This window comes from Notamacropus eugenii, chromosome 3 (genome assembly GCF_028372415.1).
Source record: "Notamacropus eugenii isolate mMacEug1 chromosome 3, mMacEug1.pri_v2, whole genome shotgun sequence".
Lineage (NCBI taxonomy): Eukaryota > Metazoa > Chordata > Mammalia > Diprotodontia > Macropodidae > Notamacropus > Notamacropus eugenii.
In genome coordinates, this window is record NC_092874.1 from 213,867,961 (window position 1) to 213,885,336 (window position 17,376).

Sequence of the window (17,376 nt, forward strand, 5' to 3'; positions counted from 1 at the left end):
TATAGATTATATGAATGAATGAAAGAGAAAGCATTTATTAAACTGAAATAATTTTTCTGCATGATAAGCATTGTGCTCACCTGTGGGGACTGAAATAGAAAAAGTGCAATAGAGTCTGCTTTCAAATAGTCTGCTACCTCATACTCTTAGTTGAGGGAGACAATGTACAGGAGAAAATTTAACTGAAGAATGGATAGCAAAGTCCAAAATTCCCAAGGGTGTTTCGGTAGCACAGATGATAAGACCCTGACATCCTTAGGTTAACTGGGTATCTGGACAGTAGATGCTAAAATCTAGTGACTTCCATCTCATCTAACCCCTGTGAGCCGTGAAACTTCCTGGATAGGTCCTGGTCAGTCCAGGGGAAGAGGGTAACAGAGGAAGGCAAAGGGGGAAGATGCCCTGTTTTTTGTGGGTCCTTCTGTAACCCAGTCATTCCAAATGAGTTATAAAGTCTGAACTGAAAAAATGATATCAGAGGACCTGAGTTCAGATTCCATCTCAGGTACTTACTACTTATATAATTTGACCTCCGTGAGCCTCTGTCTCCACATTTATAAAGTGAGGAGGTTGGACTAATTGGCATATTCTGAGGTTCTTTACAGCTCTGGATCTGTGATAATGCTTACATTTTTTTCTTTTTACTATTATCTTTCCCACAGATTTGGAACACTGATGTAAACAATTGTTAAAATATTTGTTTTTGAGGAGAGTTGCTACATTTAAAATAAAAAATCTGTAATAATATTATATATGTAGTAGGTGGTTAGGGTGGGGAAAAATCAGATTTTGAAAAAATTAAACTTGTGAGTGGGAAATTTTCATTCTTTTTTTAAAAACTAATATAAATATGTATTTGAAATTTATATATGATGAAAAGAGTGCAAGTTTTTCTCCAGGCAAAGGGGAATTGTAATTAATTGTTCAATTATTTTTCTGTGCAGTTAATCCTGACAGAAGTTGACTCACTGCTGTATGTTGACACTGACATTCTCTTTTTACGGCCTGTTGATGATATTTGGTCACTGCTAAAGAAATTTAACTCCACACAAATTGCTGCCATGGCACCGGAGCATGAAGAACCTCGGATTGGTTGGTATAATCGCTTTGCCAGACATCCGTATTATGGAAAAACTGGAATAAATTCTGGAGTTATGTTAATGAACATGACTCGAATGAGAAGGAAATATTTCAAGGTAAATTAGTGATATGAGTAGTTGTTGGAAATGTCACATTCTTATTTCTTGAAAGTTTTTTTCTAAGGTTTGAGTTTCTTTTTCTTTTAAAATATTAAGTCAAAAGAACTAATTTAGGGAATGCTTTTAGTGGAGTAAAATCCTATTCAGGATGCCTAGAGGTATTCTGATTAATATTTAATTGCCACATATATGATATGTTGTTGATGAGCCCTATTCAGTCATGTATAACTCTTTGTGAACCCATTTGGGGTTTTCTTAGCAGAGATACTAGAGTGGCTTGCTATTTCCTTCTCCAGATCATTTTATAGGTGAGGAAACTGAAGCAAATGGGGTTAAGTGACTTTCCCAGAGTCACACAGCTAGTAAGTGTCTGAAGCCAAATTTGAACTCAGGAAGATGACTCTCCGCCTGGCACTCTATCTACTGTGCCACCTACCTGACCTATATAGGCTATTCAGATAGGCACTTTTCAGAACATTAGAATTCAAAAAAATGGATAACACTAATGAGATCAGTCATCTGTGAGAGGTGATAGCGATGAAGGTGCTCTCTGAAGGCTTGTCACAACAATGTTCTGAGTTGCATGTAAGGGCTAATTTATTCTATAAACTTTTACCAATTTGGTACTCTTACTTTCTCAGAGTGAGAAAATTCCAACTTACTGTCGCCTAATGTCATTCAGAATATGGGGAAAATACCATTGTTGTTCCATTTCTCTCTGTCATCCTTAATAATCTCAGTTCCCCATTCCTTATTTTGTCTTCCTCTGTCCTTTCTTCTCTGTATATCCTTTGGAACTCTCTACTGTTAACCACCATCTCCCCTCACTAATCTATAATCATTTTCTGTTTCTGCTTTTTGCTCATGTTTTTGCCTATTTCCTGGCTTTTAAAGTTGAGCTCGCCTGCTAGAGCACAGGGCACACTGACGCAAGTTTCTTGTGCTGGGGGCCAGGAACCTGTTCACTGACTTTGTATGCTAGGGCTTCAGATGTTGACAGCTGGAGGTTGTAGGGTTCTGGTAGTTTACCTGGTGTTATGCTGGGGGTCAGTAACACTGAATCTCTCAGGGTCGGGGTGGTGGGGTTTGGCCCCTAGAAAACATCTGCTTACCTGGGCTGCTTTGAAGCACTGGAAGCTTTAGCTGCTGGAGGATACCTACCTGCTTGGAGTTGTACTTTCTGTAGTTTGCCTTCTAGAGTTGTGCTTTCTATAGCTGTCCTGAAGTACCCAGAGATTTGACAGTTGGAGAATGTCTGTCTGTCTGAAGATGTACCTCCTGGAGTTCTGCTAAAGCAGGGGGAGGTTTGATTGCTGGAGGATGCCTTCTCACTAGTGGTGGTTTTCTAAGATAGAGTCTACCAATTCCCCTGACTGTGCTGAGGCACTCAGGGGGTCCTAGTGTTGGCACTTACCTGCTCCATCACTCTGGGGCCCAGAATCTCCCCTTGATTTGCTGAGGGTGGGGCTTGCCTCTGATCTGCTGGGATGCCTCCCATCTGTTCTACTGTACTATGCTGTACTATTCTCCTTCCACCAGAGTGAAAGGGATCTTTCCCATTAATCCCTCATGCTTCACAGGCTACAAGAGTGCTGCATCCTATCTTTTTGCTGAATCAGTTGTTTCAGGGTTTTTCCTGTGGTGACATTTTCTTGGTTTTTAGAGTTCAATAAAGGAGAGTGAGAGCAACTTACTTCTTACTCTGCCACCTTGGCTCCCAGAATTAATTTAGAAAGTCCAGTGTCACCTACTGGGCCACCACTAGTCATTTTGACCTTTGTTTTGCCATTGGTTAATTTGATTTTTAAAAGGAAAGAAGAAAACCAAATAACAGTATAAAAAACTAAAGGAGTTAATTCACCACCAAAGAAGTGAAATTAAAGCAATTATCAGGAGCTGCTTAGCCTAATTATGTGCCAATACATCTGAAATCTAAGTGAAATGGATGAACATATACAAAAACTTAAATTGCCCAGATTAACAGAATAAGAATAAGAAATATAATAACTAAATCACTCTGTCTTAGGAAAAGAAAATAAACAAGCCATCAGTGAACTCCCTAAGAAAAAATCCTTAGGAGCATATGGATTCACAAGCAAATTCTATGAAACATTTAAAGAATAATTAATTCCAATACTATACAAACTGTTTGGAAAAATAGATGAAAAGGAATCTTACCAAATTCCTTTTAGGACACAAATATGGTGCTGATAACCTAAACCAGGAAGAGCAGAAACAGATAAAGAAAATTATAAACCAATTTCCCTAATGAATACTGATGGAAAAATTTTAAGTAAATTAGTAGCAAGTAGAATATAGGTATATATCACAAAGATCATATACAATAACCAGATGGGATTTATATCAGGAACACAGGGCTGGTTCAATATTAGGAAAACTATCAGCATAATTAACCATATCAATAACCAAAACAATAGAAATCATATGATTGTGTCAATAGATGCAGAAACAGCCTTTGGCAAATATAACACCCAATCCTAGTAAAAAACACTAAAGGGCATAAGAATAAAAAGAGCTTTCCTTAAAGTGTTAAGTAATATCTAACTAAAACCATCAGCAAACATTAGCATTAATGCTATAATAATAATATCACATAAGATCACATAAGAAAAGGTGCTGTGCTCTCTGAACAAAGCAGAATTTAGACAGCACAAAGTAAATGCAAGATGCGCAAATTTGGGATATTCACCCCAAATATTCATAAGGACTATCTTTGCCCAACCTGTGGTAGAGCATTCTGAGCTCATATTGGTTTGGTCAGCCACAGATGGACACACTAAAATTTCACTTTACAATGGTGATTTCATTTTAGTCCTCTTTGAAGACGAAGAACAACAACCAACCACATTGTGCAATTCAAATTTATAATCTACTATATATTTCCATTTTATGGGAAAATTTATACCATTTACATTCTAAGCTACAGTTATTTATTATGTATTTTCCTCTTTCCTACTTTTCCTTACTATCCTTTTCACCCTATTTACCCTATCCCTCCTTACTCCTCTGCTTTACTTCTATCTGCTACCTTGCCCTCTTATTTCTTAACCTACCCACCCCTTTAAGAGTTCCTCCTTTATCCTTTCCCTATATGTATCCCCTTTCTCTCCTATTTTTTTCTGAAATTAGAAGACTTTTATCCCTTTCTAGATGTGTACATTGTTCCCTATTTAACACATTCCCAATGAGAGTAAGGTTCCCGTACTATCTGTCCTCCCTCCACTTGCTTTTTCTATGTCAATTTTTCCTTTTATGCCTCATTATTAGATAATTCCTCCTTTATATCTCCATGTACAGTTTCCTATTTTTAGAATCATCCCATCAAGCTCAGTTCAGTCCATGATTTTTTTTCAAACTACCCAAATAATTATGACAATCATAAGAGCACTGCTAATATTTTCATATATATAATTCTTTGCTATCCCAAAGGAACTCTAAGTAGCTGTAAATACATCCTTAGTTAGAATTTGTTTTGCTTAGTACTGATCCCTTCCTCTAATTCTCCCTTCTCCTTTTTCTCCTACTGAGTGAAATGTATTTCTCTACCTGAGATGTCTCAGGAGAAACTGAGGGGATGCTTATAAATTAGGTCAAGTTATGACATACATGATGTTATACTATGGTGCTATAAGAAATGCTAAAAAGGATAGTTTGGGAGAAACCCAGGAAAATTTGTATGATGCAGAGTGAAGTGAAACAGAACCAGGAGAAAAATGTACATGACAATAACATTGTAAAGTCAAAATAACTTTGAAACCATAGGAAGTGAACTCAGCAGAACTGATGATGAAACATGCTGATCATTCTCCTGACAGAGAGGTGAAAAACAGTGCAAAATGAGACATAATTATTTTCTGAAGATGGCCTGTGCAGCTATTTGTTTTGCTTGGTTATGGTTGTCTTTGTTCTTGAAGAGGACAAAAATGATATCATTATGTTAGAGTCAAGTTACGGTGTATCTAACTATATCTGATCAAACTAATATGAGCTCAGAATGCTCTATTAACAGATGAGCACAATAGTCTCAGGAGAAGAAAGTGAGGTTGGTAACCTTGCACAGCCCTCCCTTACTCAATGAAAGCCAAGTACAAGTCATGTCTTCATCTTGATGCCATGGTCCTCTTCGAGAATGAAGGACAAATGCAACCTGTGAGCTTTCTTGTCCTCTGCTCTCTTCTCTGTTGTTCTACCCCAGGGAAGATAATCTAGGCAAAAATTTCAGAGTGTTTTGCCATTTTCTTCTCCAGTGGATTAAGGCCACAGAAGTTAAATGACTTGCCCGGGGTCACCCAACTATGTGTGACTGAGGGCAAATTTTGACTCCAGCCCATCACTCTATCCACTGAAGCACCTTGCTGCCAAATTTTTTGGTAGTTTGATTGAAGTAATACTAAATATAGATTAATTAATTCATGTTCTATTGTAATTTTATTATATTGGCTCAGCCTATCCATAAGTGACTAATAGTTCACCTTATTTAGGTCTATCTTTGTGTAAAAAGTGTTTTGTAGTTGTAGTCATGTAGTTTCTGTCTATATCTTGGCAGGTAGACTCTCAAGTATTATATATTCTGTAGTTAATTTCAACTACAATTTCTCTCATCTTTTCTTTTTCTGTGCTGTGCAGAAATTCTGATGATTCATGTGAGTTTATTTTAAATCCTAAGACTTTGTTGAAGTTAATGTTTCAATTACTTTTTTTTTAGTTGACCCTCCAGGGTTCTCTAATGAAACTATAAAATGATCTACAAAAAGCCAGAATTTTTTGTCCTTATTGTCTATGCTTTTACCTCAATCTATTTTTGATCTTATTTTGTCTTGTTGCTATAGTTAGCATTTCTGGTATTATACTAAATAGTAATGGTAATAATGGACATTCTTTCTTTGTCCCTGGTTTTATTGGAAAGGTCTAATAATAATAGTACAATGCCTACTATGTGCCAAGAAGCTGGTGGTTCAGTGGATAGAGTACTGGGCCTGGAGTCAGAAAGACCTGAATTCAAGTGTGACCTCAAACACTTCCAAGCTATGTGACCCTAGGCAAGTCACTTAGCTTCTGGTTCCTGACAAAATGGACCCACTGGAGAAGGACTCCACTCCAGACTGGTCCAGTATCTTTGCCAAGAAAAGCCAGAATGTGGTCATGAAGGATCAGTCACAGCTGAAATGATTGAACAACAGAAATGTGCCAGGAGCTTTGCTGAACAATTTGCAAATATTATTTCACTTGATGCTTCAACAAACCTGTAGGTAGGTGCTATTATCCCCATTTTACAGATAAGGCGGCTCAAATAGAGATTAAATGACTTATCCAAGATCTCACGGCTAGTAAGTGTGTGAGACTGGATTTCAAATCAGATCTCCCTGAATTTCAGGCTCTTGCCACCTAGCTGCCCCTAATTTATCCACATTACATTCAGTGCTCTCTCTAGGTTTAGGATAGGTACATACCATTTACTGTATTAAGGAAAAGATCATTTATTCCCATGTATTCTAGTGGAAATAGGTGTTGTATTTTGTCAAGCTTTTTATTCATTGATTAATATAATCCTGATCTTTGCTGGTGGTTTTATTAATATTTTCTATTATGTCTACTGCTTTCCTAATATTAAAGCAGTCCTTGCATTCCTGGTTTAATCCAACATGGAGTACATATTTTTTTATATATTGTTATGGCTTCTGTGCTGATATTTTAATTTAAAATTTTATGTTGATCTTCATGAGGGATATTGGTCTATTGTTTTTTTTCTCTGCTTTTACTTGCTCTGGTTTAGGTATGAACTCAGTAGTTGGTGATAGAAGGAATTTGGTAGGATTCTGTATTTTCATGAGTTGTTTATATAATATAGGAATTAATTATTCTTTGAATGTTTGATAGAGCTAATTTCTCTTGTGTTTATCTGAGTACATGTTGTATGTCTCAGAGCACACTGTAAATTCCTTGATGTATGGACTGTTTTGGTTTTGGTTTTGTGTCCCATTATACTAAAAAACATGTTTTTTATTGTAATTACCCAAGTTACAAATTATATCCCCCTTTATGATAATGCCCAAAGATGATATTCAGGTTCTCTGTTGAAGAATTTAGTAGATACAGTTTCATGGCTTATATTCTGTTCCATCCCCCCAAAATGACTGATTTGTGATAACTGCATTTTGCATCCTGCCCTTCTAAGAGTGTCAAAGTAATCAGATCACCAGGTTTCTAGTGATGAGGTTAATAGTGAATAATGGTGACTGACCAAATCTAAACCAAGTTGATGACTTCAAACAGGACTGACTTCAAGGGCTTTTCCTTACAGTGTTCTGCCATACAAATTTGTAGCTTACTCTACTATAATTATAAGTATCTGTTTTGTAAATTTTCCTGTTTGCTAGGCTTTTGTGTTGTGAGCATGAAAATGGCCAAAATGTGCTACTGCAAAATCATGGGGAAAAAATATTTAGTATGTGTTGGGAATTCCCTCTCTTCCCCATCCTCCATCCCCTTAAATTAGCTTTTTCCTTTCAGTTCCTGGACTTAAATATTTTGGATTAATATGATGCTTTTTTTTTCATTTCAGTAGATTTATTGAAAGGTCACTTTCTTGTTATCAGAACACAATGGTACTTTGTTTTAGGTTACTTAAGCCAGCTTAAGTTTGTCTTGATGAATTAGAAACAGAATTCTAAAATGAATCGGATATTTAAGAGTAACTGAATCTGTGAAGTGCTTCACAAAATGAAACATGAGCCATATGAGACATATTATGGCTCTTTGGTTTCTCTTTAAAGGAAAGCTTTTCCCAAGCTTTATGTCAAAGGAAAATTTGAATTAATTATAACTATTGTGAAAGTTAAGATATGTATTGATCTGATTAACTATATGCACTCCCAACACTATCATATCATATGTCAGTTTAAATTCATTAACCTACAACTAGGTTTAAGTGCTTCAACAGCTCAAATTACTGTTGTTTCTAACATCAGTATTGGGTAAGGAAACTATTAGTGTAAATCTGGAGAATTAAATATATAAATATAATTATATATGTATGTTTGTATATATACATATTTAACATATATTTCATATTTACATATATAATCTGAACTCATAAATTCCAATGAAAACCTCCAGTAAAACTTATATTTTCTCTCAGTTGTCTCATTTATTAGGCCCTTTTCTTACCCATACATTTGATAACTGAATCAGAAGCCGTTTTCATAGGGGAAACTGAGAATAAATAAGCCAAGGAGCACTAAAGGCTGTGTTGTTGTTTTTTTACCTTAACTGTAAGTTTTTGTGTGACTTAAAAATGAATAATTTTACAAATCAGTCTGTTAGACTTTCTTTTGAGACTGTACTTAAATATAATCTTAATGTGTTTCTTTCCTTACAGAATGACATGACAACTGCTCGTTTACAGTGGGGAGAGATACTTATGCCATTACTTAAAAAATACAAACTTAATATCACATGGGGTGATCAAGATTTGTTAAATATAATGTTTTTTCATAATCCAGGTAATTTTATGTTTTTGTACTTTTAAACATACTTTTAAAGCCACATGGATAGTTCTTAGTCATCAGAAATTAGGAATTGTCATAGTTTTCAGTGAGTAGTAGTTTAGCTTATTCTTGTCATTATTACTTTTGAAGTCATGTTCTAAATAACAAGGTTTTTTTTCAGTTTTGGTAAATTTTGTCGCATAAAAATTCTGTTTTAGATATTAAAATCTTTCCCAAATATTAACTGTAAAAAATTCTTAAAAGTTTGTTTTTAGAGTTATGCTCAACTCAGTCTTTCTTGTAATATATTTTTCTACATTTAGAAAGCCTTTTTGTTTTTCCATGCCATTGGAATTACCGGCCTGATCACTGTATATATGGAAGTAATTGCCGAGAAGCTGAAGAAGAAGGAATCTTTATTCTCCATGGAAACAGAGGTGTTTACCATGATGATAAGCAGCCAGTTTTTAGAGCTATTTATGAAGCACTGCGAAATGTAAGCATTTGCTCTTTTATTAGTTTTTTTTTTTTAAATAAAATCTTGACTTCTCCATCCCCTTCTCCAAATTCCCTTCTCCTGTTCATCACACTTTCTTAAAAGCCTTCAGCCCCATCCATTTTAGTTAGGGTGAGATATGTTTCCTGTATTCCAAAGTATAAGAATGAATTCTTTGAATGAATTGAAACACTAGGAAGAGAGAGGCTTCTCTAAACGTGAAGCAATTAATTCAGTAGAATGAATCATAAACAATTAAAAAGGAAGCCCTGTCGTCTTTCAAGTTTCCCCTGATACACTGCATAGTTTGGTGACCAAGATAATGTCTTGTAATCTCATTTTAGATTCAAATGTTAAACTATTTTCTAACACATTGAAATGATACTTTCCCTAGGCAATTTAAATAGCATTTGCTGTGAACCTATTTTAAGGCACCAGACTAAGTGCTATGGAAAAATATAGAAATGACCATGAAGACATCACTGTCTTCAAGGGACTTAGAAGTATAGAAAGGGAGATAAAATGTATGTATAAATTAATAAAATCCAAAGTAGAATGTCATAAACATTATAGAATAGATGGAAGCAAAGTGCTTTTGGGAGGATACAAAATGGTGATTTTCCATCTTCAGGATCAAGAAAGATTTCATGGACTAGGTGTTTTTTTTTATTTTAAATTTGTAGGTTAAGATTTAGATAAATATAGATGAGATCAGCAGAGAGGGAAGCATTTGGCATGGAAGGGGTCTAAAGGGCTTCTGGTCCATGAATATTCCCGATAAGTGACTTTCCAGTCTTTCTTTGAATACCTCCATTGTTGAAGGGAAAAAACTCTTCCCTCCCCCCTTTATTTATTTATTTATTTTAAACATTTATTTAAAAAATTTTGAGTTCCACATTCTTTCTCCTGCATGCCTGTCCTCCACTCAACTGCCTGAATGGGGACCCAGCTAGCTGAGTAACTCAGCTCCTCCTCTCCTGTCTATCTCCCCCTCCCCTTCCTTCTTCTCCTCAAAGGGTGATAAATTAGGATGGCCAGTTAACTTGAGGTTTACTCCTTAGATTCCTCTCCTCTCCTCTCCAGCCTAACCAGTAAACCCCAAGATATCTACATAGCTTTCAGCCTTCAAAATTTACCTTCCGTTGGGTAGATCACTCTTAGGTAATGTCATGATACCCTATGTGGAGATAGTAGAGCAGAGAAGAGAGGAACTGAGATACCCGACTGAACCTGGCCAGTTGGGTTCCCAGTGAGCAGCTCAAACTACTCACAGGCTGTGGTTTGTCTTTCATTCTCAAAAAAGGATCATGATATCAGGAAGATGGTTCCATGACTTATAAATGAATTGGATTTAAGTGAGGGAAGGCTATGCAAAGTCATTTTCTCCTCAGGAGCCATCTGGAGATGACCCACAATTCAGTGGGAGACCTTGCCCTTTTAAAACTCTTTTCCCTTTTCTTTGGTCTCTTTGGTATACAGACATAGTGATATTGCAAGATCAAAGAGAATGTACAGTTTTATAGCCCTTTAGACATAGTTCCAAATTGCTTTCAAGTATGGTTGAATCAGTTCACAACTCCACCAACAGGGTACTAGTGTCCTTATTTTCCCACATTTTCCTTTTCTGTCATGATAGCCAAGGAAAAACTTTAAGAACAGCCCATTCTACCTTTAGAAAGCTCTAATCACTTAGGAAATTTTATCCAAACTCAGTTATCTCTTTCTATGATTTATGTCTACTACTTCTCAGGGATCACATAGGACAGGTCTAAACACTCTTCCACATGACAGACTTTTAAGTACTTCAAGAGAGATAACCTTAAGTTTTCTTTTCTAGACTAAATCATTCTATTTTCTTTAGCTCTCAGTTCCTTCCCTATCCTCCTTGAAACTCCTGTTTATAAAAATACTTTCTTTGTTATGACACTTAGAATTAAATTTAATGCTGTCATACTGGCAGCTAAGTGGCACAATAGATACAGTTCTAGTTCTGGAGTCAGAAAGACTCATCTTCTTCATGAGTTCAAATCTGGCCTCAAATACTTACTAGCTGTGTGACCCTGGGGAAGTTACTTAACCCTATTTGCCTCATTTTCCTCATCTATAAAATGAGTTGGAGAAAGAAATGACAAACCACTCCAATAACTCCAATCTTTGCCCAGAAAACCCAGAAATGGAGGCATGAAGAGTTGGATACAACTGAAACAGCTGAATAATAACATGCTCATACCATATTTGAAGAAAAGCACTAATAAACTGAAGTGCATTTAGAGGGGGGTAATCAGCAAAATGATTAGAGCAGTTGAAGAACCTCTGGGAATGTTTAGTCTGAAAAAGATTTAAGGAAGATGTGGTAATTTTCTTCAGTTTTTAGAAAGGATATCATGAGAGAGAGGCATTGTCTGTTTGACACACAGGGCACAACTAGTAGCAGTAAGTGAAGTTGTAAAGAGGCACATTTAGACTTGATTTGAAGAAAACCTTCCTAATAGTTAGAATTACCCATTAGTTAAATGGGTTTATTTCTCTTCACTTGAAGTCTTCAAAAAAGCGTGGATGATAGGCATCTCGTAAAAGGACAAGTACAAGTTGGCCTTTGTGGCTCTAAGTCTGTATGAAGTTCCATCAAGACAGAGTATAATCTCGGAGCAATCATTTTTCTTGTTTAGGACTCTGACTCATCAGTCTATTGACTCACAGAGCTTTTTAACCCTCCTCTTGTACAGACAATTATATTTCTTTTTATTGAATTTCACCTTTTTTAGATTTGACCCATCGTTCTAGTCTATCAGGGTTTTTTTGAGTCCTGAATCTGTCATCTAATATATTGGTTATCCCCATCTTTCTACCATTAACACAAAGGTGTGAATAATCATACTGTCTTAGCTGTTATCCTTATCATTGATAAAAATGTTGATCCCCAGGGCTACTAGAAATCTCCCTAAAGTTGACATCTGCCTACTATCTTTTTTTTTTGGTCTATTCAACCAATTTTAAATCCTAACTATACCTGTCATCTAGTCCACAGCGTCTCATCCATGAGGGCAGCACAACGAGACTTTCCCCTCTTTTCCCAATCTTTGAATACCAGGACATTTGCTGTGTTCTAGGCTCTTTCCAATTTCTCCATGATACTTAAGAGATCCCTGACAATGGTTCAGCATTCATATCTGCAAGTTCCTTTAGCACCCTAGGAGGCAGTGTGTTGTTTTAGATAGTATTGGACTTAGGGAGTCAGAAAGACCAAAGTTCAGATCCTGTATGTAGAAGCTGTATGTGATCTTACCCAAGTAACTTATCTGAATCTCTGTTTTCCTCAGCAAAAAAAAAGGATAATATGTTTATCATCTACCTCACAGGGTTGTTATGGGGAAAGTGTTTTGCAAGCTTTAGAGTGCTGTCTAAATGTTTAGTGACTTGCTTATGTATAGCTCTTTTGGAACGGTTGACTTAAACTCATTGAGGCTGGGGACCACTCCATACTCTTATATCCCTTTTTTAAAAAAAAACAAAACCACTTTTTTGTTATTCTGAACTTGACCAGCAGACATGAACATTTTTATATACAAAGAACAAGAGCATCAGTTAAGCATTTATGAAGAACATATTATATGCCAGGTGCTGTACTAGGGACTGGAGTTACAAATACAAAGCATGAAACAATCCTTACTTCAAGGAGTTTACACTCTAATGGGAGGAGAAAACAAATACATAGAAAAGTATATATGGCATATATACATAAATATGTATTTAAGTTAATACACAAGTAGCTAAATGCAAGGTAGTTTAGGAAAGAAGGCATACTTTGAGTTAAGTCAAGAAAGACTTGGTTCAAAAAGTGGTGTTTACGTGATTCTGACTGCTTGTATTTGAATGGACTCTTTTTAGTGGCTTGCACTATTTTTACTTTCCTTTGTGAGCTCTGCTATTCCTGGGAGTTTTCATTTAGGCAGCTTCATTTATGGTTTCTTAAAATATAGTTTCCAGGCTTTGGGAGGGATGTAGGTGAGGTGTCTTGTTTTTCAGGGAGAACTATGGTTCTTAAGTTGTCTCTGCTTGGCCTGTTTTCCCGCTCAGTTGTTTTCAATAATAGATAACTTAAATTTTTCTCCATTTCTTTTACTCTTTTTATTTTGTTCCAATATTTTTTGTCTCATGGAATTGAATTATTTGGCTATTTTAATTTTCATGGAGTTTTTTATTTGAATAATGTTTCCTGTCCTCTCTTCTAAGCTCTTAATTCTAATTTTTTCCAATAGATTTTTTCCAATATATTCATTTTTTTATCTCTTGCATTGTTTCTTACAGCTACATATAATGGTCCTTAAAGGCAAAACTTTTTTTTTCCTGAGTCTCTGATTATATCTGTTGAGTTACTTTCTTCTCTTGAGTTTTCCTTTTGGAAATCTCTAAACCTATAATATACCTTCATAGTATCTTTGTTTGTTCAGTATTTCCAGTCTTAGTTCTTGATTTGGGATTTTGTGCCAAGGCCAGGCTCATCCCCATCCCTCATAGGCCTGTTTTTTCTCCTGGCCTTACTGTTTTGCGGTTCTTGCTGTTGATTTTGACTTACCTTGGTGTGCTTCAAAATTCTGGCAGGTTTTGTGTCCCTAGCAAAATCCATCCCCCTTGGGACACCATTGAAGGCTTCCATTTCCCTGGAATATTTCTGGTTGGACTGCTTAGATACAATAGGTCCTTCCCCCTGAGATTTCTGCAGATGTTGTGCCTTGGTCTTTAATTCTTCCAGGGTTTCCCCATTTAGGGTACTGTTGTGGGCTAGTCCATTCTTCTGACTTTGAGCTGGTTTTCCTGGTGGGACCCTAATCCCAGTGCTCATAAATTCTGTCTTTTTGTGACATCCTAGAATGAGTAAAGGAATGTACTAATGTTCCTCTTTGGATTTCTTAATCATTTTTCAATGTGGTGCCATTTTAAGTCCTTGCTAGAGCATATGGGAGATGAGTGAGGCTCTTTTGTGCCCTTTCTTGCCACATTCTTAACTGGAATCTGCAGCTCTCCTTTAATCTTTTTTATTCTATTCTTTACTGGTGAAAAGATTGTCATCCATGCCAGAAAAAGCAGAAGCATAATTGGATTTTACTAGTTGTCTTCTCTTTGTTCTTTATTAACATTAACTTATCCACCTGAATATCGACTGATAACTTTTTTCTTTTCTGTTTCTTCATTAGGCATATTCTGCTCATCAGACCTATCCCATTCTCTTAGTAATTCTTATGGGGTAGAATTTCCTTCCTTTCTTTGGGATTCCTAGTATACTTTATTTCTCATGCCTTTTGCATTAGTTAATAGCCAATGGAGTTCATGACTGTCATTGTTGATTCTCTTCCTGGATATTGGTTTCTACCAATTATTAATTCTCTCCTCTCTCTGTTCTTCCAACTCACTTCTAGTGACATTTTTTTATATACACACATGCACACTTACCCACATTTTTCAATCCTTATTGGGCTTACTCTATTCATTCTCAAGAGCCCTTTATCTTATGTTTTTAAACTGTGATCCAGAAATCCAAATCCTGTTCTGAAGTATTATTTTCCACATTGACTTCTTCCAAAGGCTCTGTTTTCAGTTGGCCAGAGCCATGGAAAAACAAAAACAAAGACTTTTTGCTTCTAAAATTTTCTGTTGCTTGCCTAGGACTTCATAATTCTTAACAATTATTTCTAAATTCCTTCTCATTGTATAATTTATCTCCATGTGAATTACCAGGAGTAGTTCTAGTAGGTCTATAGGTTTGACAGATCCAGGAGGTTCTCCATCAGACATTTCTGGCAAGACAACAGACCTATCTCTTGTTTATGTCAGGTGAGGAGGCAGACAGCAGCCACCACCACTTTTCTCTTCTTCATTTGATCATTATTAGATGACCCTTCTCTTGGTGGTCACTATGGATCCACATTATCTTTTCTTGGAGCACAAGAAGGTGCTTCTACCTAAGAGGACCTAGCTCTGCCTTGTATGGGAGAGATTGACAAATTGCCTTCTATTCTCAAATACTAGAGATATTTTCTGAACTCTCCAACCCCATTCCTTTTATTAATCACTGATTAATCTAAATTGAATGATAAATTTATATATTTCTTGAAATTCTTTATAGTTTCAACAAGTAAAGTGGAAGTAAAAAGTTACACATATTTGTTCCTTGCTTTGAAAATTACTTCCTTTTATTTTTTCTAACATCACTTCTTCAAGGAATTGGCCCTAATTATTGTGTTCTAGGATTCATAAGGGAATTTCATATTTTCTTTGTCAGTACATACCCTTCTGTTATCCTAGATTTTAATTCTATTTCCTCTTTGATTATAGAACTGTTGCCTGCCAACACAGTTGTTCAAATGAAGATGATTATTCATACCTTTTTCTCTAACCTTCTGTAGTCCTTCATTAGCATTTTTCTCCCCTTCTATTAAATTTATGTCTTCCCTCTCTTGAGAAACAAAAACCCCAACAACTTTATCTTGACCTTCCTTTACTGGCTTTGTGTAATCATTTTCCTTCTGTCTATTATCTGCATTTCCATACTACTGACTACTTCCTATTTCATCTTTTTTGTAATTTTGATTTTGCCCATGACACTCCATTGAAATTACTTTCTCACGGATGACCATTTAACTTCATGTTGCCAATATTGCCTTTTCTCCTTTCTCCTTTTTAGTATTCTGTATTTCATACTACTTACCAACCCACACTTTCCCTATTCAAACATTTTCTTCTCAAATTGTATGATATGTTAAAGGAAAACAATGCCACTCTTGTTCAGGTTTGATATTGGGACAAAATGAGACATTTGTAATTCTTTGAACAATTAATAGAAGATTTGTTTTGTTCTAAGATAGCATCAATATGTAACAAGGATATAGTGGTATTTAACTTCGTTGGATAAAGCTCCCCCTCTCTATATGGAAACCATATCTGGTTAGCAGGGCAATATATACTGAAAAATATGATTTTCATGTGGTCTTCAGAAATCTACCAAGTTGTTGGGACCCTCACTGAGCCTGGGTGGGATGTTTTATGCCCTTAGGTAACCAGGAACTGTCAGGGAATTAGGGATCAGTCAGATACCCAGCCCACTTTGTTGAAATTAATCTTTCTTATTGGTAGCAGGAAAATCCAGAACCTACTACATTCCTCTTAACTCCAGTCCAGGTCTTCCTTCATAAACCAGTATCCTCACTGACCTCCTTGACTTTGCTTATAGCAGGCCATGGTGGATAGCTAGTTACCAAAAGGATTCAAGTTCTGCCTCTGACACTAACTTTGCATTCCTTGTGTTCTGGTATCCTAAGTCATCGTCTAAGAGTGTAAGGTGCAGATTAGTTACTTTTCGGCATTGTTGAAGGGAGTTTATATGCCATCAAAGCCATAGGTCTAGAATTTTGTATTCCTCCTTTGTATTCCTTCCCTATGGAAAAAAATAAAACAAAACATATAAGTGATGTCTGGGATGGACAAGCTCTAGTGTCTAGGATCAAATATGAATTCCTTTGTTAAGAATTTAGAGCTCTCCATATCCTAATCCCTTACTACTTTTCCAATCTTATCTTACTGTATCTCACAAACAGCACTCCATTTCCATCTCAGTACATTTGCATTGGTTGTCCTCCATTCTTGGAAGGCTCTTGGTCTTCATTTTAACTCTTAATATCTCTAATTTCCTTCAAGATGTAGCTCAAGCACCATCTTTGGTGAAAGGTCTTTCCTGGTTTCCCAGCTTCTAGTGTTGACCCTCTAAGGTTACCTTCCATCTACTCTATATATTTTGTATGTAACTGTTTATGTCCTTGTCTTTCCCTTTAGGATATAAACTTCTTTAGACAGGCACTTCTTTTTGCTTTGTGTATTCTCAGGGTCTTGCACAGTGTCTGGTATGTTTAGGAAGGATTTTTTTCTTCATCTTGATGTCATGATCCTCTTTGAGAATGAAGGACAAATGCAACCTGTGAACTTTCCTCTCCTCTCCTCTCTTCTGCTGTTCTACCCAGGGGAAGGTATACTCCATGGACAAAAGCTGCCTTTTCTCTTTTGGGTTTACTGACTAGATTTCTTGCTCAAAGACCAAGCCTTAAACCCAGTTCACTCTGGAGCTCATAGACTGGTCAACAAGTCTCTACCCATCTAGCACAGAGTGAATGTAATTACTAAA

The 17,376-nt window shown here is 36.2% G+C and overlaps 1 protein-coding gene across 2 annotated transcripts in view; it reads left to right on the forward strand.

Annotated features, from left to right (window-relative positions):
* Positions 1-17,376, forward strand: part of GXYLT1 (glucoside xylosyltransferase 1) — a 71,917-nt gene that overhangs the window by 47,635 nt on the left and 6,906 nt on the right. For both annotated transcript variants that reach the window (XM_072654325.1, XM_072654326.1), the window contains 3 exons: positions 945-1,196; positions 8,599-8,722; positions 9,031-9,203. In XM_072654325.1, coding sequence (XP_072510426.1) covers positions 945-1,196; positions 8,599-8,722; positions 9,031-9,203 — 549 coding nt within the window. The remainder of the gene's footprint in view (positions 1-944; positions 1,197-8,598; positions 8,723-9,030; positions 9,204-17,376) is intronic.